The sequence below is a fragment of the Pecten maximus genome, chromosome 3, assembly GCF_902652985.1.
Source record: "Pecten maximus chromosome 3, xPecMax1.1, whole genome shotgun sequence".
Taxonomy (NCBI): Eukaryota; Metazoa; Mollusca; class Bivalvia; order Pectinida; family Pectinidae; genus Pecten; species Pecten maximus.
The window spans coordinates 16,522,031-16,544,082 of NC_047017.1; the positions used below are offsets into that span (position 1 = coordinate 16,522,031).

General features: G+C 36.6%; 2 protein-coding genes across 2 annotated transcripts; both read left to right on the plus strand.

The window, feature by feature from the left end:
* Window positions 1–667: 667 nt before the first annotated feature.
* Window positions 668–12,566, plus strand: LOC117323372 (kanadaptin-like). The gene is made up of 10 exons (XM_033878548.1): window positions 668–1,553; window positions 2,268–2,445; window positions 3,036–3,179; window positions 3,905–3,968; window positions 4,769–4,911; window positions 8,167–8,327; window positions 8,884–8,953; window positions 10,359–10,551; window positions 11,408–11,504; window positions 12,146–12,566. Exons 1-10 carry the CDS (start codon window positions 693–695, stop codon window positions 12,272–12,274), a joined length of 2,040 nt encoding a protein of 679 aa, XP_033734439.1. The 5' UTR covers window positions 668–692; the 3' UTR covers window positions 12,275–12,566.
* Window positions 12,567–15,773: 3,207 nt separating this feature from the next.
* Window positions 15,774–17,215, plus strand: LOC117322616. Its single transcript, XM_033877555.1, has 3 exons — window positions 15,774–15,846; window positions 16,414–16,456; window positions 16,552–17,215. Exons 1-3 carry the CDS (start codon window positions 15,774–15,776, stop codon window positions 17,213–17,215), a joined length of 780 nt encoding a protein of 259 aa, XP_033733446.1.
* The last annotated feature ends 4,837 nt before the right edge of the window (window positions 17,216–22,052 follow it).

The window sequence follows — 22,052 nt, forward strand, 5'->3', positions numbered from 1 at the left end:
AAAAGGCAGTCAAAAGTGTCAAATGTTGTTGTTTTTTTCGCTTCTGAACAAATTATTTTATTTTATTGTGTTAATGTATATTGATATAAAGGCACTGCCTGTTGTCTAATCCTTTTGTTAGCACAATAAAACTTGTTGAAACCACAACGTAAGTAAGGAGGGATCTCAAAATAAAAAGTTACAATAATATGTACATACAAAATGTACGAACAATAAAAGATCGCGGTCTTAAAAAAACAATGCGACGATATACGATGTCTGATCACAACAAAAACATTTTGTTTCAGGCACGTAAAGTTTGCTGTGTTTTCTTTAGATGGAAGATTAACACTAGTTTAGAAAGTTAGAAAAGAAAAAATACCTTCTGAATTTCATAACCAATACAAAAAGATAACCAACAATTTAATCTGCAATAATTACTGAAATCAGTATGCAATATGACATAAACCATGTATGAGACAACACATTGCTATTCCGAGACAATTTGTTTTAATTCATTGTGCTAGAAATTACAGATATTTTCAGTACATGCGCTCTCAAGTACCACGATTTAAATTCCAAGTACCATAATTTATATATGTATGCAACATTGTATTTAATGTTTATGCTGTGGTCGCTATATATTGCCCGGTCTGTTTTCCGTTTCACATTTTAGTATTAACGTCCTTTGAACCGGAAGTACATTAAACAGCATGGCGGACAAAAACAAACCGGAGGAAATGGAACGCATAGGTGCAAGCAATACCAGCAATGTGGAAGAGAAAAAACTTAATCCAGAAGTTGGAGGGGATACAAAAACACTTTCTTATGTATCTCAATCCGTTCCGGTTTCTTTTAAAATGCCAAGCTTACCGGTTTTGCATCAAAGTAAACACGACACCCATGACACGACGAAATCAAAATCACATGTAAATCTTTCAAACGTAATGTCAACGTCGATTGATCCCAATGAAGACGACACCAAGCCTAAATGTGACCAACAGGAAATTTACACAGATTCATCTGACAACTCTCCCGTAGTACCACAGGAAAACTCTACGGAAGATACAAGTAATGGGACTGATGTAGATAAAATCATTCCAAATAATACTAAAGTCAATAAATCCACTGTTACTGCAAGGAAAGATGATCAAGTAACCTTAAAGAAAAGTGCACTTTCTCCTGCAGAAAAACTTAAGCAAACACAGGTGGTAATTCCGTATAAGGAGCCAAGTTGGAGTGGTCTGCCAGAGGACAAGTATTCGTTCGATGTCCTCAAGAATGGCACAATAGTATCTACTATAGACCTAGAGAAACCATATTATGTTTTTGGTAGACTTCCTAGCTGTGATGTTACAATGGAGCATCCTTCACTGTCGCGATACCATGCAGTCGTGCAATACTGTAAGGGAAACCCAGACGAGGGACGGGAGAGGGGATGGTATCTTTATGATCTTGACAGTACACATGGAACGTGGATAAACAAGCACAAGACTTATCCAAACAAGTATTACAGAATACGCGTTGGGCACATGGTGAAATTTGGAGGAAGTACTCGGCTCCATATTTTACAAGTATGTAAGAAATTCATAGATATGGATGATGCAGAATTCAATATTATTATGACCATTAAATTTAAGAAGCTAATCGGACTGCCTTTTTCATAAACTTATAATTATATATAGATCATGATCATGCCATGTATACGTACCTGTAATAATCGGAAGAGAAATATATCGTCTATTTTGGTTAAAGTCGTTGACTAATTATAATATCCTGAAAAAGAAAATCATTTTAAAGGGGCATTCACGTTAATTCCTTCGTTCAGACATGTGTCAGAAATGTGCAAAATTTCTATTGATAAAGTCTGTGCCCCAATGAGGATCATGTGAGCTTTTGTGTCTACCAGCAATGAAAGTTACAGAAAAATGACGTTTCGTACACAAATACTGTCTGCTGTTGCATTAATTAGTGATATTTCAGGTCGAATTGAGAATTTTTAGGATTTAATACTTGCAGTACTTTTGTTTCTCTTGAGAGTAAAATTCTCGTATCAATATAAAGGTAATAATTATAATTTTTACTACTTGGGAAAAATACACATTTCCCGTTAAGTGTCACTTTGGCAAAATACACTTTATTCAAACGAAGGAAAGCTAGATATATACATGTTTTAACTGGTCAAAATTATAGTTTGGCTAAATTCAGAAATTCTTTTTACTAGTATCACAATAAACACTCTATATTGTTTAGATTATAGCGATCAATTAACTGCTTCATTCCTGTAGGGTCCAGATGAAGACATAGAAGAAGAGTCAGATTTGACACCTTCAGAAATGAAGGAACAGCGAGAAAAACAGAAACGAGAAGCAGAGATTCTACGACAGGCAGAGATAGCTGCAGAGGAACAGAAACTAGAGGAAATGAAGAGAATTGAGGAAGCTAGGGGATGCTCTTGGGGCATGGGTAAATGTCAATGGATTATGATTGTAATACATCAAATATATCTCGAGTAATCTTTTTGTTTTCTTTTAAATATCATACACACACTGTGACACGTGAACATGCTCAGCTGTGACATGGCTATCGGCAAGTATTCAGAAACCGGTAAAAGATTTAGCGGATTAGTAGAAGTTTTACCAAACTGGTGGTAATGTAACCTAACCAGTGGTAATAAAATCTAGTGGTAATGATGATAAACTGGTGGTAATAATGATAAACTGGCCAGCTGGGGGTAATAATACAAATCTGGTCGGATATTTAGCAGAAAGTGGAAGAAACTTCTACTGGGGCACGGAACTTTCCAATTTTCTAATCCCTATAGTGATGGCTGTAATTTTGACATAAATATTGGCCACAACTCTGGGCTAAGTACATTTATTTGACAATATGCACAATCCTCGAATGGCATCTTGTGAGCAAATATCACTTGAGTGTTTATTTCTTGGAATGTTATATAAAAATGCACTGACACTGAATTTCAATTATTCATTTCTTTAATTTGAATGTTGTATAATCAAGATGATGATGGTCATAAACCTAACTATTTGTGACAGGTGATGATGCTGCTGAGGAAGAGGATGAGGAGGACAAGGGAGAAAGTGCAATGGAACAAGCACTGAATATTCTTACTCCAGAAAGTGAAGCTCTCTACATTAATGACCCAAAGAAAGCTCTAAAAGGATACTTTGAAAGAGAAGGTAAACAATGCCAGCCTGGTTTAAAGTAACTGAAATATTTAATCTACTAATTATTCAAATAGGAATACCTGATGATGACCTACATGGCATGAATACATAAAATGTAGTATTATACTGTATTTTGTCAACTTCACAAAAGAACAATGTGATAGAGTAAGAGTAAACCACAGGGACTCGGCACAAATTCCCAACCCATGGTCCGTATACCGTGGTAAAGCACAGGGACTTGGTGCAAATTCCCAACCCATGGTCCATATACCGTGGTAAAGCACAGGGACTTGGTGCAAATTCCCAACCCATGATCCATATACCGTGGTAAACCATAGAGACTCAGCACAAATTCACAACCCATGGTCCATTATATATCTACCAGATATTACATAATGTGCCTGAATATGGTCGGTGTGTTTGGACTCTTTTGAAATGTAACTCTGTCTATGGTGGAGTAATTATGTACCTGTGATTTTGTATCAGGTATGTAGTGACTACTGGTCACAGGAACAGTCACCAATTTTCCTTTACTCAAAGAAATTAAATTCCATCATTTAGATAGCATGACAGATTTTAATGAAATTGTCTCAACCAAGATTTTTCTACCTCAAAATTAAATACATTTAATATAGTGCTTTTCTATGGAAAATTTTTAGTTCCTAAAGTCATTAAAACTAAAGACATTTTAAAAACTGTGCAATGGAATGATATGGTATTTATATTTGTACTTACAGGTTGTGAAGAACCTGAGTATGAGGTGGTAGATGCTGGAAAGGGGAAATTCAAGTGTACAGTGGAGTAAGTAATGTGGTATAAATACTTATTTTTACAGTGAAAACTGTTTGATATGTCACCTGAGTATCTGTATGTAAAATCTGTGTCAAGGACAATTACCTGTATGTAAGTTGTTAAAAAGGACATATATTTACACGTGCGTGTAATTTGGTAAAAACAGACAAATATATTGCATGTTTGTAAGTTGTTAAAAACAGACAAATATATTTACATGTATATGTAAGTTGTTAAAAATAGACAAATATATTTACATGTACATAAAAAAATGTATATGTAAGTTGTTGAAAACAGACAAATATATTTACATTTATGGACAATGTAAGTTGATAAAAAGGACAAATGCATTTACATGTATGTACGATGTTAAAAAAGGACAAATTTATTAACATGTGTTTAAGTTGTGAAGAATACTGTCTATAACAGACAGTCTTACACCCATGTTAATTAACCAAGGGTCATGATCCACATACTAGCTCCTCTTATGAAGAGGAGTGGACAGATTGTAACTCTTGGCTAGCATAGATATCTTCCACCATATACATGTGTGGAGGCCCTTGGGGAAATCTTCTACCATATACATGTGTGGAGGCCCTTGGGGAAATCTTCCACCATATACATATGTGGAGGCCCTTGGGGAAATCTTCCACCATATACATGTGTGGAGGCCCTTGGGGAAAATAAATACTTGGCAGTGTAAATCTTTAAATGACATCCATTTAACAGTATGTGTGGTGGCATATAGTAATGTAGCTTGTGGAATGAAGACTGACACAGATATAAAAAATTAAATTTGTTTTTTCAAGGTTACCAGTAGATACAGCATCTGGGGAGCCCATGGTTGCTGAGGCAGTTGTGTCTGGAAAGAAGAAGGATGCTGTGGTGCAGTGTGCTCTGGAGGCCTGCAGAATTCTGGACAAACAGGGACTACTAAGGGCATCCAAACATGGTAAGTTAAAGCTACATATTCTGCATGAAATAGAAAAATACTACACATGCCAATACTGTAGGTAAAAATGTAAACTTGATTTTACATAAGAAAACCCACATAGTAAGGTCGGTGACCCTATTCCTTTTAATGAACAATTGGGGAATCGAACCCCAGCTGCGCGTGCCTAGGTGAAGGGCAAGTGTGTTACTGGTGTGCCATTTGACCTCCAATACATTATTGAGGTGTAGCTATGTACATGTATTGGTACCTTTGAATCACTTTGTCCAGCTGTAGTAAAAAGCTTGTGTACTGCCATAAATATAAATTAACCCACTCGGCCATATATGCATTGGTTGTATGTATTATAATTTGGTAAAACAAGTTTATTTTAAATGGATACACTGCGTACATATCTTTAGATAGTCACCTCGTCCCTCTATACAGGCCGCATAGTGACTTGTGTGTAATGTGTTGATAAAGATGTTGACATTCTTTGTATGTTTATATATATGTGTGTGTCCATCGGTGTCCACTGGAAATGTCAGATACATGTGTAGTAATGAAAAATATCCTGCCCACAATTGGATTCAAACTAGTGATCACTTGCTCTCTAGATATATATCCTGCTACTAGGCTAAAGGGAAGTTTTAACTAGCCTGAGCTAGGAAGGTGACCTTATTAAGCTATTACACTTCAAATACAAGTGATATGATAATGCAGTATCACCCGATATATATACTTTCCATGTATGTGTATAAATATGACTGTAACAAATTTTTTTGTCTGATGTTTTATCACAGATATTGTGTCACCTGCCTACAAAAAGCAGGCTACATATAGGTATCACTATGTCAGTGGCCTCAGCTACATGAAGGTTTCCATGCGATAACTCAAGTTCCCTTCAGCTATAATCAATTCAAACTTCATGCAGTTTTTCCTCACCTTAATTGCTTACTTTGGATTGCTTTTCAGGTTCGAAGGTCAAGGTTACTGCGACTATAAATAGAAAATTTGTTTCCTTGCAATAACCCAAGTTCCTTTGGGTTCACCAAAAATAATTTTCATGAAGTTTTCCTTACCACAAAAGTTTGCATGAGATTGATTTTTTACTGGTCCAAATGTCAAGGTAACTTATTTTAAATAGAAAATCTGTTTCCCATCAATAACACAGTTCCCTGAACTTGGGCCTAGCAAACTCAAACTTCATGCGGTGCTGATTTCCCAAAAGTGCTCACTCTGTATTGCTGAATTTCGAGCATACTTGAGTGATGCTGCTCTTTCTTGTGGAAATCAAATTGAACAGTTGGTATGCTATGTTCCTAATCACCCAACTTGTTGTGCAGGCGACACATTCATTTCTGTGGATTTCTTGTGTTATTATTAGGTCATCTGACCCAAAGGGTCAGGATGACCTATAGTCATCGTGCTTCGTCCGCCGTGCGCCGTCCGTAAACTTTTTCTTTCAAAACGCTACTCCTCCTTAACGCTTGGGTGGATTACTTCCAAATTTGGTTTGAAGCATCATTGGGGGAGGGCAATCATATTTTTTATAAATGAGGCTGGTCTGACCCCTGGGGCCAGAAGGGCGGGGCCCCAAAAAGGGAACTTAGGTGAATATTGCTATAAAATCCTACTCCTCCTTTACCCTTAGGTGGAGTACAACTAAATTTGGTGTGAAACATCATTGGGGGAGGGCGGTCATATTTTATATAAATGAAGTTGGTGTGACCCCTGGGGCCTGAGGGGCGGGGCCCCAAAAGGGGAACTTTGATGAAATTTTGCTATAAAATCCTACTCCTCCTTAACCCTTTAGTGGATTTCAACCAGATATGTTGTGAAACATCATTTGGGGAGGGCGGTCATATTTTATATAAATGAGGCTGGTGTGACCACTAGGGCCTGAGGGGCGGGGCCCCAAATGGGGAACTTTGATGAAATTTTGCTATAAAATCCTACTCCTCCTTAACCCTTTAGTGGATTTCAACCAGATATGTTGTGAAACATCATTTGGGGAGGGCGGTCATATTTTATATAAATGAGGCTAGTGTGACCCCTGGGGCCTGAGGGGTGGGGCCCCAAAGGGGGAACTTTGATGAAATTTTGCTATAAAATCCTACTCCTCCTTAACCCTTTAGTAGATTTCAACCAGATATGTTGTGAAACATCATTGGGGGAGGGTGGTCATATTTTATATAAATGAGGCTGGTGTGAGCCCTGGGGCCAGAGTGACGGGCCCAAAAAAGGGAACTTTGATGAAATTTTGCTATAAAATCCTACTCGTCCTTAACCCTTTGGTGGATTTCAACCAGATATTGTGTGAAACATCATTGGTGGAGGGTGGTCATATTTTATATAAATGAGGCTGGTGTGGCCCCTGGGGCCAGAGGGGCGGGGCCCCAAAAGGGGAACTTTGATGAAATTTTGCTGTAAAATCCTACTCCTCCTAACACCCATAGTGAATTATTACCAAATTTGGTGTGAAACATCATTGGAGGAGGACAATCATATTTTATATAAATGAGGCTGGTTTGACCCCTAGGGCCAGAGGGGCGGGGCCCCAAAAGGGGAACTTTGGTGAATTTTTGCTATAAATCCTACTTCTCTCTAACCGTTAGGTGGATTAATACGAAATATGGTGTGAAACATCCTTTGGGAAGGATGGTCATATTTTATATAAACGAGGCTAGTGTGACCCCTGGGGCCTGAGGGGCAGGGCCCCAAAAGGGGAACTTTGGTGAATATTTGCTGTTAAATCCTAATCCTCCCTAACCTTTTGGTGGATTACAACCAAATTTGATGTGAAACATAAGGTGACGGCAATCATATTTTTTAATGAGACAGGTTTGACCCCTGGGGAAAAAAAGATGGGGCAAAAGGAGCGCTTAGGTTAAACATTTCTTAAAAATGCAATTCCTCCTTAATGCCTGAATTGATTACAACCATATTTAGTATGAAACATCATTGGGGAAAGGCAATCCTAATTGATATAAATGAGTCTTGTCTGACCCATTGGGACAGAGGGGCATGCCCCAAAAATGGGAACTTGGCTAAAATTTTGCTTTATGATGCTGCTCTTCCTGGACAAGCTAAATGGATAAAAACCAAATTTGATCTAAAACATAACTGGCTGCGATAAATAATTTATGGTAATAATGCTGGATTGGGGTGTGTGTCCCTGCTGTGAGTGTAAGTGTTTGTCAGATGACCGTTAAGGCCCATGGGCCTCTTGTATTAAATATATTTCTCACCTCTGTTGATTTATTAACATTACAGAGAGTAGGAAGAAGAAAAAGAAAAACTGGGCTGATGACGATTTCTATGACAGTGATGATGATACATATCTCGACCGAACTGGAGACATAGAGAAAAAACGGAAACAGAGAATGAATAAGGCTGGGAAGAGTGAAGAAGGGGCACAGACTTATGACACTTTGGTATGATGTTTATTTGATGGGTTTATCACTCTGTTAACATTAAGAGTCATTTTGAGAATAGGTCTCATTGTAGTAGCTGGTGGCTACTTCACTGAACACGATACACACTTGTAATTAACAAACCAAATACACTATAATTGGAAAGTATAAACAGTAGCTACAGAATTATATCAGTTCAGTATAGCCATCATCTGAAAGAAGTGTAAAGTAACTTTAATTTAGGAATACTTCACTTTGTTCTAAATGAAACTATACAAACTTATGTAATAAAATGCTTAACTTAAGTAGCATTGATAATTAAACAAATATAAGTGTGTTATTTTGATTATTGAATAGAAAAAAGGCTATACATGCAGAAATTACTGAAAGCAATGGAAAAATAAATTTAATATTAAATACATGGTTCTGTTCAAGAAACTAATGCTTTGACATAAGTATTTATATAAATATATATATGTATTTTGTTTTTTGCTTTTGTATTTCTTTTTGTCTGTTTTTTTTCTGCAATCATGTTTTTCATGTTTTAAATGATGAAGTATATGTTCTGTATTTACAGATCGAAAAGCACCAGAAAATCCTCAAAGAAATTGAAGAAATAGAGGCCAAACTGGACAAGGCTAAAGCAGGTAAGGTGTTCATCTGTCTCATCAACACAATGAAGAGCAGGTAAAGTGTCCATCTGGCCTTAGACCACAATTCTTTTCCCTCTTTATTATACCAAAGAAAAAACGAAATAAAATATTTCAGAATTTTGCGAAAAATCTGGTGTTTCACATCACAGTGTAGAACTATTCAAGCTGAACCTACAGTGAGCTGGAAAGTTCCTTATGACCAGCATTTAAGAAAGATATTTATATTTAAGTGTAACCATCCCACTATATTGTGGGAAAATCTGGAAAATCACCAAATATTACTACTCGAGCCTTATAACTCCCTGTGTCCTGCCACACAAATAAACATGGAAATTGTGTCAAAAACATAATTCTATCACTAGAATAAATATGACACTATAAATCTATGCTAAAATTATGCAACTATCTGTAACACCTAAGTCAGGAAAACATATTTAGAAACAGTCCTGAAATTTCCATATGTACTACATTTGTGTACAGCGACCCAGAAGTATAATTGTGGTCTGAGGCCATCTGTCTCATCCACACAATGAAGAGCCATACACTCAAACCTAATATACATGTTCATATAAGGTGAGTCAAGAAAGACATTGAACTGGAAGAATAGATATAGCCAGTTTATATTCAATTTAGCATTCAAATTAAAATAATTAATTTTCCACTGTTTGTATGCAGAATGCGACTTTCTGATTGGTTGAGATTTTTTTTTCATACCACTATGAAAAAAATTCAGAGAATGGCGCGAAAAATGTGACGTCACAGCACGAAAATTGACATTGCGTATTGATTTGAGAAAAAGAATCCCATATAAAACCAGTAAAATTGTACATAAAACATGTTTTAAATTAGAAAATTATTTTTAAAAATTAATTATATGGGTTGATTATTTTTTAGTTTCATCGGGTTATGAAAAAAATTTTGCGGATTCATACAGTTTGCAAACAAAATATTTTTCATACCCCAATGAAACTTAAAAAATTGACATCAATGCTTAAATGCAAAAAAAAGTATGTTTTTTTTCTCGGTTGTTTCAAATTATTTGCCTCATGTTAATTACCATAGTTGGATAAGGCAGGTAAATTTTTTACTATGTCCCTGTTATGGAATTCTGAGTAGGAATGTAGTTTGCAGAATTTAAATTGGCAATAAACCTACTCTATTTAAGAATTTTCAAATGTATGACTTACTTGATAACTGTGAATAAGAAAACAAACAAGAAAAACAAGAAATATTATCTTATCAACGCCATTGTACATTATATTGTATGCACGTTCATGGTTAAGTTATGCAGTCTTCAACAACAGAGAACAACTCATTTCACAGACATTTATGTTAACAAGTCCTTTCTATTGTTATCCATATTGTTCCTTTGATCTAAAAAGCTAATTCTTCAATACAGAGGCTGCTGCAGCCATGGCAGAGGGAGAAGTGGATGCTCTTGATGCATACATGTCTGCCATTAAATCTGGCATGATGGATACCAAAACCAAAATGAAGCTGAAACGTCAACTCATGGATCTGAAACAAGAAGAACAGAAAGTACGCAAACTTGTCAACATTGCTAAACCTGCCACGATGCCTGAACTAAAAAGGTATTACATGCGACTTTATTTTTTGTCAATAACCAAAAGACCCAGGGTCCTGATATTGAGTCTGAATCATGTTAGTATGAAAGGCTGGTTGTTTTAGTTAATGACCTTGACCTACATTCAAGGTCACAGGCGTAAAATATGCTAAAATGTTTAAATGATTTCTTCTCATAACCAAGAGGCCCATGAAGTGAAATTAGGCCTGTAGCATGCTGGCGAAAAGGGCTACTAAGTTTGTTTAAATGAATGTCCTTGTCCTACTCTCCAGGTAACATGAGTTAGATTTGCTCAAATCTTTAAACGAGGTCCTAATTTTCAAAAGGGCGAGAGACCTGATATTGGGTCTGTAGCATGTTGGACTTAGATTCTACCAAATTTGTTCAAATGAAGGACCTTGACTTACATTCAACAAATTGTTCTCAATAACCAAAAGGGGCCTTTTGTTGGGCATTTAACATACTGGGATGAAGAGCTACCTGATTTGTGTAAATGACTTGTATCCAGGGTCATAGGGGTGAAATTTTGCTTAAAACAAACAAGTTCTCTGAAAACTCGAAAGGTTTTGAGTGATGGCATTTGGCCTGCAATATGCTGTAATGAATGGCAGTCAACCTAGGGAATTTATATTCAAATGAATGCCCTTAATTTATTTTCTAAAGCCATTGAAGTCAAATATGTTTTATGTTAAACCCACTTCTCAGATTAATGCCAGGTGAACAATACAGGCCCATTAAGCCTTTTGTTTTTTAAATTTTTAAAGATACATGTACATTTACTGTAGGTGGTAGTTTCTAGATAAATATTTCAGATCAGCAAATGAAAAAGCAATAAAATATGATTCGTTTAAACCTTTTGATAGACCAGATCCAGTGAAGAAGGCTGATGTTAAAGGACTTCCTGCATTTGGAAAAATAAAAAGTTTACAAAAAGTCATAAAAAAGCCTTCAGCACCTGCGGTAAGTTTGATTATTATTATTTTTATCCCAGACAGATATTAAATAGAATGACAATTAAAAAAATATTTTTGTGTAATTCTTATATTTCATTGATATTCAGCAGGTCCGGATTGAATGTGGATGCAGAATATATTTATAATTTAGTATATTTACTATGAGAACTTTTGCTTTATTGTTGCCCTCTAGTACTAATTTCCTATATTTTGACAAAATTGAAGACAGTTAATATTTTTTGTTGGGTATGTTATGCCCTAAAGTGCAATTTCCTGTATCTTGACAACAAAATTGAAGCCAATTTATATGCCTTTGCTGGGTATGTTAGGAGGTCCATCTGGGGGAGACATACACATTTATTTCAGTACTTTAAAAGAGTTTTATTCAGTAACGTCATTTCTATTGTATATGGCAGGAAAATAATGTTGATGCATGGGAGTAAGCCTGGCTCTGCTCCTATTCAGGAAATTAATTCCACAAAAAAAGGAAAAGAATAAATTTTAATGATTAATTCAGTTAGATTCTTACCTTTACTTTACACAGTAAGCCTGGCTCTGCTCCTATTCAGGAAATTAATTCCACAAAAAAAGGAAAAGAATAAATTTTAATGATTAATTCAGTTAGATTCTTACCTTTACTTTACACAGAACAATCCTTTGAGTTTCGACAATAGAATGAAAGAGGTGGAAGAGGAAGAAGAGGAGGAAGAAGAAGAGGAAGAAAGAGCAAACGATATTTCAAAAGAAAAACAAAATATGAAAAGTCTCAGACTCTGACATCAAGAATGATTCTCGTGCTGCAATATCTGTGATAAAGACTGTAACAAAATCTTCAGAGATAAAGGGTCCACAGCGACCCCCAGTGTCACTACTGACACAGCACAGGGATGTCGAGGTGAAGGACACATTAGAGGGTGCTGGGAGTGTTGAGGCTATTCCCCTCCAGACACAGGACAATATAGACTCGAAGGATGTTATTAGTGATGTATCACAAGTGTCAAAAGAAGCCGTGAGTGTTGATCAGCTGACGATACATGTAAAGAGACAACACAAATCAGGAACAACAGATGTAAGTAAGATATATATATTGATTGACAGTCAAACCTGCCTTAAAGGTTACCTGTATTTAGTGTAAACCTCTATATAATGACCACCTGTCATTAGTGGCCTTTATAGGCAGATTTGACTGACTAAAGACCATGATGGAGGGAACATTTTGACAACAGAGGTGTTATTTCATACACCAACATAAATTTGGATATTATGTATTAAACAGTATAATTTTATTGTAATATACTGTCTGTCAATCATACTTTATGTGTTCAGTGTTCTCTGTTGTTTTCAACCAATGTGCTTTCCTGATCAGAATTTTGATTTGACCAGTTTTTAGAAAGTTCTATTTGAACCCCTATTATACTACTGAAATAGAAAAGGCGAGGATCAAGGCCAAGACACTGTGTGGAAACGTTAACTCTCTATATAGCTAGATCTAGCTAGAGTATCAGTGTCATGTTGATATGTATAAGTTTGTCAGATCCCATTCTCTGTTTAGAATAGTTTTTAGCTCACCTGGACCGAAGGTCCGGTGAGCTTATGTCATGGCGCAGCGTCCGTCCGTCGTCCGTCGTCCGTCCGTCCGTCGTCCGTCAACATTTGCTTCAAATCGCTACTAGTCAAAAAGTTCTAATTGGATTTTGACCAAATTTGGCCAGAAACATCCTTGGCAGAAGGGGAACAGATTTTGCATAAATGGTGGCTCTGACCCCGGAGGGGCCAAAGGGGCGGGGCACAATAGGGGAAATAGAGGTAATTCCTTTAAATCGCTACTTGTCATCAAGTTATGAATGGATTTGAACCCAATTTGGTCAGAAACATCCTTGGGAGAAGGGGAACAGATTTTGCATAAATGGTGGCTCTGACCCCGGAGGGGCCAAAGGGGCGGGGCCCAATAGGGGAAATAGAGGTAATTCCTTTAAATCGCTACTAGTCATCAAGTTATGAATGGATTTGAACCCAATTTAGTCAGAAACATCCTTGGGGGAAGGGGAACAGATTTTGCATAAATGGTGACTCTGACCCCAAAGGGGCCAAAGGGGCGGGGCCCAATAGGGGAAATAGAGGTAATTCCTTTAAATCGCTACTTGTCATCAAGTTATGAATGGATTTGAACCCAATTTAGTCAGAAACATCCTTGGGGGAAGGGGAACAGATTTTGCATAAATGGTGACTCTGACCCAAAAGGGGCCAAAGGGACGGGGCCCAATAGGGGAAATAGAGTTAATTCCTTTAAATCGCTACTTGTCATAAAGTTATGAATGGATTTGAACCCAATTTGGTCAGACACATCCTTGGGGGAAGTGGAACAGATTTTGCATAAATGGTGACTCTGACCCTCGAGGGGCCAAAGGGGCGGGGCCCAATAGGGGAAATAGAGGTAATTCCTTTAAATCACTACGAGTCATCAAGTTATGAATGGATTTTAACACAATTTGGTCAGAAACATCCTTGGGGGAAGGGGAACAGATTTTGCATAAATGGTGGCTCTGACCCCGGTGGGGCCAAAGGGCGGGGCACAATAGGGGAAATAGAGGTAATTCCTTTAAATCGCTACTAGTCATCAAGTTATGAATGGATTTGAACCCAATTTGGTCAGACACATCCTTGGGGGAAGGGGAACAGATTTTGCATAAATGGTGACTGACCTCCGAGGGGCCAAAGGGGAGGGGCCCAATAGGGGAAATAGATGTAATTCCTTTAAATCACTACTGGTCATAAAGTTATGAATGGATTTGAACCCAATTTGGTCAGAAACATCCTTGGGGGAAGGGGAACAGATTTTGCATAAATGGTAGCTCTGACCCCGGAGGGGCCAAAGGGGCGGGGCCCAATAGGGGAAATAGAGGTAATTCCTTTAAATCGCTACTTGTTATTAAGTTATGAATGGATTTGAACCCAATTTGGTCAGAAACATCCTTGGGGAAGGGGAGCAGATTTTACATAAATGGTGACTCTGACCCCAAAGGGGCCAAAGGGGCGGGGCCCAATAGGGGAAATAGAAGTAATTCCTTTAAATCGCTACTAGTCATAAAGTGATGAATGCATGTTCTAAAAACAATTCTTGAGGTCTTTCAGACCTTAGAGAGTCTGGACTTCATTAATCTTTAAAGCAGTTCGGATTCCCACACTATAACCATATATAGCATTGTTTGAGATTTACAAATAAAACAAATTGAATATGAACAATATTTTGACATTTGGTCTAATCCAACCAGGTGAGCGATACAGGCCCCATGGGCCTCTTGTTTTGGGGTGATATATACCCTTGCTTAAACTTATTTAATTTTCTATGAAAAACAGTTAAAAGTTGTTGCTTTCCACCACTATGTAATGAAACATGACACTGTTATGAACTTGTTAAGTTGTAATAATATAATTAAACTGATGAACATTGACAGTTCTTATACTGATTCTCAGTTAACAGATCCTGTGCTGATGAACAGTGAACACTGAGAGATCTTGTATTGATGAACAATTAATAGTGAGAGATCTTGTACTGATAAACAGTTATAGATCTTGTACTGATGAACAGTTATAGATCTTGTACTGATGAACAGTTATAGATCTTGTACTGATGAACAGTTATAGATCTTGTACTGATGAACAGTTATAGACCTGTACTGATGAACAGTTATAGATCTTGTACTGATGAACAGTGAACAGTGATAGATTTTGTACTGATGAACAGTTATATATCTTGTACTGATGAACAGTGAACAGTTATATATCTTGTACTGATGAACAGTGAACAGTTATATATCTTGTACTGATGAACAGTTATAGATCTTGCACTGATGAACAGCTTACAGTTTTAGATCTTGTACTGATGAACAATGAACAGCTATAGATCTTGTACTGATGAACAATGAACAGCTATAGATCTTGTACTGATGAACAATGAACAGCTATAGATCTTGTACTGATGAACAATGAACAGCTATAAATCTTGTACTGATGAAAAGTTAAAGATCTTGTACTGATGAACAGCTAACAGTAACATATCTTGTTCTGATGAACAGTGAACAGTTATAGACCTTGTTCTGATCATGATTAACAGTGATCGCTTTTGTGTTGATGATTGATGATCATGAAGATTTTACATACAACTGTATATAAATTTTGTGTAGTTAGAATGATCTGAATGTATTTGATAATAGGTCTGAATGTATTTGATAATACTCATCTGTTTTATATTTAGAAGAAAAATAAGAAAAGGAAAATGGAGCCTGATTTAACAGGAACGACGTATGACAGTACAGACCCTGACTATGCTGTGTGGGTACCACCAACAAGTAAGTACCCATTATAGATTTATACTCTATATACATATCTGATAAAATGTGTTGTACATTCCTCTGGTAACTTTCTTAGAGGAAGCCTGAGAAAGTGACCTTGACTTACTTCATATGTAAATTCAAACAACTTATTTTAAAGAGTCCACAAGCCAAATGTCATATTTTACCAGTACATTGCTGGCATTTAGTGCTATATGTAATAAATGAATGACCTTGATGTATTCAAGGTCACACCTGACGTCAAAATTATCATAATTGTCGCAGTAATTACTTACAATGCAGAAATACAATTATTTGGAAAAAAATCTTCTGGACTTATTTTCAGTGTCACTTGGGTCAAATATTAAAAAAAAAACTTCTGAACAAATTCTTCTATATATTTATACAATGCATAAGCCCATCACATCCTGTAGTACTTTCTGGCATAACAGGTGTGTTATGGATTTTTCACCTGGCAATGTTTATACATGTATTATGTTTTAAACCCTATTTCAACAATACCGAGATTCTATCCGTACAATGTTTCATCTTGTCATTTGTAAATTGATGATTTTTTCTTTGCAGATCAATCAGGGGATGGAAAAACACATCTCAATGACAAATTTGGGTATTGAAGCAGTCATGATATTGAATTATTTTAACCACATTGAGGGTATTGAGGCAGCATGAAGTACTGACAGATTATCCTATCGAACTGTATAGTGGTGCAGGCTGGGATTATCCTATCGAACTGTATAGTGGTGTCAGCTGGGATTATCCTATCGAACTGTATAGTGGTGCTGACTGGGATTATCCTATCAAACCGTATAGTGGTGCCGGCTGGGATTATCCTATCGAACTGTATAGTGGTACCGGCTGGGATTATCCTATCAAACTGTATGGTGTTGCCGGCTGGAATTATCCTATCGAACTGTATAGTGGTGTTAGCTGGGATTATCCTATCGAACTGTATAGTGGTGCAGGCTGGGATTATCCTATCGAACTGTATAGTGGTGTCAGCTGGGATTATCCTATCGAACTGTATATTGGCGCCGGCTGGGATTATCCTATCGAACTGTATAGTGGTGCCGGCTGGGATTATCCTATCAAACTGTATAGTGGTGTCAGCTGGGATTATCCTATCGAACTGTATATTGGTGCCGGCTGGGATTATCCTATCGAACTGTATAGTGGTGCTGGCTGGGATTATCCTATCGAACTGTATAGTGGTGTCAGCTGGGATTATCCTATCGAACTGTATAGTGGTGTCGGCTGGGATTATCCTATCAAACTGTATGGTGGTGTCGGCTGGGATTATCCTATCGAACTGTATGGTGGTGCCGGCTGGGATTATCCTATCGAACTGTATGGTGGTGCCGGCTGGTGATGTATTTTGGTGGTAAAGTGTATTGAGGAAGTTGGGATTTAATGGTATCATGTCATGTTGTGACGTGGTGTGATACAGGTACATACATTAAACCTAAAAACAATACCTATGTTCTCTGGAACCCAAACTCATGCTTTTGAAGTATACAGTAAAACAGATAAAGAGATCAATAACCTAGATATGATAGTGATAAACTTAGGGAAAACAAAAATAATAGTTTTGTATTCAACAAGAGGGACATTTTAAATGAATGTGTATACTGGCCTCTAATTTTTTTCCAAGAATTGCCAAGCTGAATTCTAATACTAGATTTTCTCCACCTAGGTTAGGTCACCTAAGACAAAGTCGTAAGTGACCTATTCTAATCGTCTTTTGTCTGTCGTCGTGCGTCCGTAAACAATTCACATTTTAACTTCTTCTCCAAAACCGCTACACCAAATTCAATGAAATTTGGCAGAAAGCTTCTATGGCTGAAGGTCAACCAAAATTCTGAATTATATGGTCCCAACCCCTCAGGGGCCTGAGGGATGGTGCCAAAAAGGGTCAACCTGATTAAACTTCAAAAATCTTCTTCTCTACTCGAGCTTTGTGATATGGTGGAATCAAACTTTCTTCATAGATAGAAGGGTCTTATGTTGCTTTACCAAAATTGTGAATTTCATGACCCTTGGGTCTCGCTTTTGCCCCTGGGGAGGGGGTAAACTTTACTATAGTTTATATAGGGAAATCACATTTTTGACTATTATTTGTTGGATTTGTATTGGAATTCTATAACCTGGTTAACATTATCAGCATGGAATAACAGTTTGATGGTATGTACATGTTGGCCCTGACTGACCCCTAGGGGCTGATGGGCGGGGCCAAAAAGGGTCAAATTGACTGAAATTTCAAAAATCTTCTTCTCAGTACCCATATAAGGCAGAATCAGATACTTTTCATGGATAGAAGGGTCTTAAGGTGCTTTACCAAAATTGTGAATTTCATGACCCTGGGGTCTCATGTTTGCCCCTGGGGAGGCGGTAAACTTTACTATAGTTTATATAGGAAAGTTCAGTTCATTTTTGACTATTATTTGTTGGATTTGTATTGGAATTCATTCTAACCTGGTTAACATTATGAGCAAGGGTTGACAGTTTGATTGTGTGCACATGTTGGCCCTGACTGACCCCCAGGGACTGATGGGTGCGGCTAAAAGGGGTCAAATTGACTGAAATTTCAAAAATCTTCTTTTCGAGACCCAAATAAGGTAGAATCAAATACTCTTCATAGATAGAAGGGTCTTAAGGTGCTTTACTTAGATTGTGAATTTCATGACCCTGGAGTTGCACATTTGCCCCTTGGGAGAGGGTAAACTTGAGGGTAAACTTTTCTATAGGTTATAAAGGGAAATCACATTTTTGACAATCATTGTTTGATTTCTATTGGAATTCATTCTAACTTTCCTAACATTATCAGCATGGGATGACAGCTTAATGATATGCACATGTTGGCCCTGACTGACCCCTTGGACTGATGGGTGGGGCCAAAAAGGGTCAATTAGATTAACTGAAATATTTCAAATCTCAGGTGACCGTTAAGGCCCATGGGCCTCTTGTTTTAAACATATAGGATTGATTAAATTTTGAAAATTTAATTTTGTTTATAATTTTAGAGGGGCTAGTCTTATTTATATCATACATCACTGATATACTTTCTTCACATTCATTTAGCTATCACCTTTCCCTCCCAATAAGATCTGTTTTATATATATATATGTATATATTTGTAATACTGTCAACAAAACTACTGGTAATGTCAATTTGATGATGGAGGATTGATTACCTCACACCAGCCAGCTGTATAAGTGTAATAATAAAATCATTTGATTACTACTGACAGTATATGTTGTATGTTGTTTATTCATGTAACCATATTATTTCACATGTTCTGGCATACATTTTTTGTCCAGACATCTCTTGATCTCTCAGTTTTCAACTGATCTTTTTAGCCCACCATCATCAGATGTTTGTTGAAGTTTTTTATCGCTGTTTCCCAGATTATAAAAGGGATCTTTCTCAAATTTCATCTGTATGTTCCCTGTGGTCCCTCGTGCATTTTGCATGTTGAGACCGATTAGAAAACAACATGGCTGACAGGCCGCCATTTTGGATTTTGACAATTGCAGGTAGTTCCTGCTATATCGTGTTATATAAGGTTATTAAATGTTGTGAAAGAAGAGTGAAAGAAGGGAAAAGAATAGCAAAAGATCAGTCTTTCATTTTGCCGATATGGATCATTCAATGGTGGGCGCAAAGATCCCTCTGGTTTTAAATAGTGATATATATCTTTATTTGAATACAGAGATCTATTTAATAATCATATCGAGGTTTCAGTATTTAAAATAGGGATATCTGTATTTCAAATACAGGACTTTATTTTAAATGCAGATATATATCTACATACATGTATCAAATACATTAATAAATACAGATTTCTGTATTTCTAATCTAATTACAAATCTAAATCTCCAATTTAAATGGAGATATTCATATTGAATAGTATATATGTTCAGATGTTTGCTTACATAAAGTATAAAAGTATCAATCTGTATCCAGGACTAGAAATACAGAATCCTGGAATATTGACAGCAAGTGGCAATAAAAAGAAATGTGTTATGTTTCTTTTGTAGCAATTACTGGTTCAGAATGTGAAAGGGTGTCGAGAACAGAGATTATTTTGAGTTTCTGAAGAGTAAAAATATTCCAACTGTAGCAATGAAGTTGTGGAACATGAAGTTGTTGACTCAAAGGCCCAAAGCTGTATTTGAAATAGCTGGAAACATTTTACATGTGTGGATTTGTTATCATGCCAAGTGTGTATATAATTACCTTGGAGCAACCCCAAAGATTTCTGACCCACAATCTGTATCCCAGTATATATGGATAATTAGGAAAACAAATGCCTGTATAATTCATTGGAAGAGTGCAAGTTCCTTAAAAAGACACCTCTTGGAGCATTCAAACTCCAGCACATTTACCAGTATTGTTTTCATAGTTTAAATATTGGACAGATTAATTTATGGCTTATCTGGCCTCTAATGAAGGAAAATGGAAGAATTAAATAAGATACATGGTCATTTGACAAATTCAATTTTGACAGTTTCTTAACTAAAAGTTTGAGACACAGATGACTTTTACTCCTTTCGACTTTCCTTTGACCTTAGCTGTAGGGTGACCTATCAACAAATCATTCAAAGACCTGGCTATCTTTGCATAGTCTTTAACAAACTTCCTGTAGTAGCCCTTAAAACCTAGAAATGTCCGAACCTCTTTCACCGAGCTGCAAGGTTTCAGTTTCAGTTCAGGTTTCAGACTTCAGTTCCCTTACTTTCTCTGTATTAGCATCTATCCCATGCTGACTTATGATATATGTACTAAATACTGTACACTGAGTTTAAAAAACATTAAATAGTATTTAACTTCAGGCCATTAGTTTCCAACTTTTGAAATAACATGGTCTTCTAACCTCTCTTAAAGTGTTCCTTGAAATTTAAAAGAATATCATCTGGAAATATCAAACATATACCATCAAGTTCTCCCATATGACAATCCAAAACACTGGGAAAAAAATTGGAGTTTTTAGGTCATCTGCATGACCCGAAGGGTCCACCGTGCGTAAACATTTCACATTTCAAACTTCTTCTCAAATTCCAACAGTGGGATTGAGCTGAAACTTGCCCATAAGACAAACCATCAATCCATTAGGTGATTTAGAGCCTAATTCTACAACATCTACATCAGACCCATCCTTATGTTGCACTAGGCCATGCATGTCCTACTCTCACATGGGTCTATACTAAAAGAAGTCCTATAGGTGGAGGCTAATCTTTTGACTGCTGTCCATTGCCAGAGGCCGATTTATCTTAATTTGCTGCATTCTTGTCCATCTTTTACTTGTGTTGCATTGGTATGCTGGTATTAACACCCCAGAAAGTAGATGACTTTTTTGAAAAATGCTGTGAAGTTGACAGCATATCATGATCAAAATCAACCACTGACAAAGACGCATTCAGCATTCTGGGTTGTGTGGTCCATGTGCAAGACCTGCAAAACTGCAGGCAAAGCTGTGATCTGCAGCCAATCCGATACTTCGTAAATAAATAAGAGTTGCTTTGTTGTTGGATAATTAAACAGTTTGAAAGTTCTTTTTCTTGTTATAAACTGAATTGATATATGAAAATACGAGATTATGTCATCAAAAAACCCTGAAAACTACACAGTGAGAAAATTGTGGGTACAGTTGGGTAACCACAACAAATATTTTTTTTAAGATGGCCTAAACACAAACCACATTCACGTTTTGATGGATATATTTCGAAAATCTAATATTTAGGGCAGATTATCTCGTTTTTTGTATTAAAAGGTGATTTACAAAAACATTGACTGTGTTAAAATAATAAGATATCTTCCTCAATAATATTCTATTTCCTTGGTCGAAGCACAGGACCTGTGGTCGAACCCTGTGAATGTTGATTTCTTTAATGATTTGATTTATCAGCAAAACAATGTTTTTGTTATAAATATTTTACGGAAATGTATTTAAAAACATACCGAAAGTGTGCGAAATTACGTACCCCCACTCTACGGCTGTGGATCCATGTCCTCATCTGGGGCAATGTTTTGAGGTATTTTATTGTTATCCATTTCCGTAAAATCAATTTCAAATCAAGAAAGAATACCTCACATTGTTAGATGTACCAGAGACGTATGATATACAAGTCTCTGGTTAAATCAATAAAAAAATCTTCATAGTTAAAACATCATAAATTATTGATTAAGCTGATACATATTTTCATATT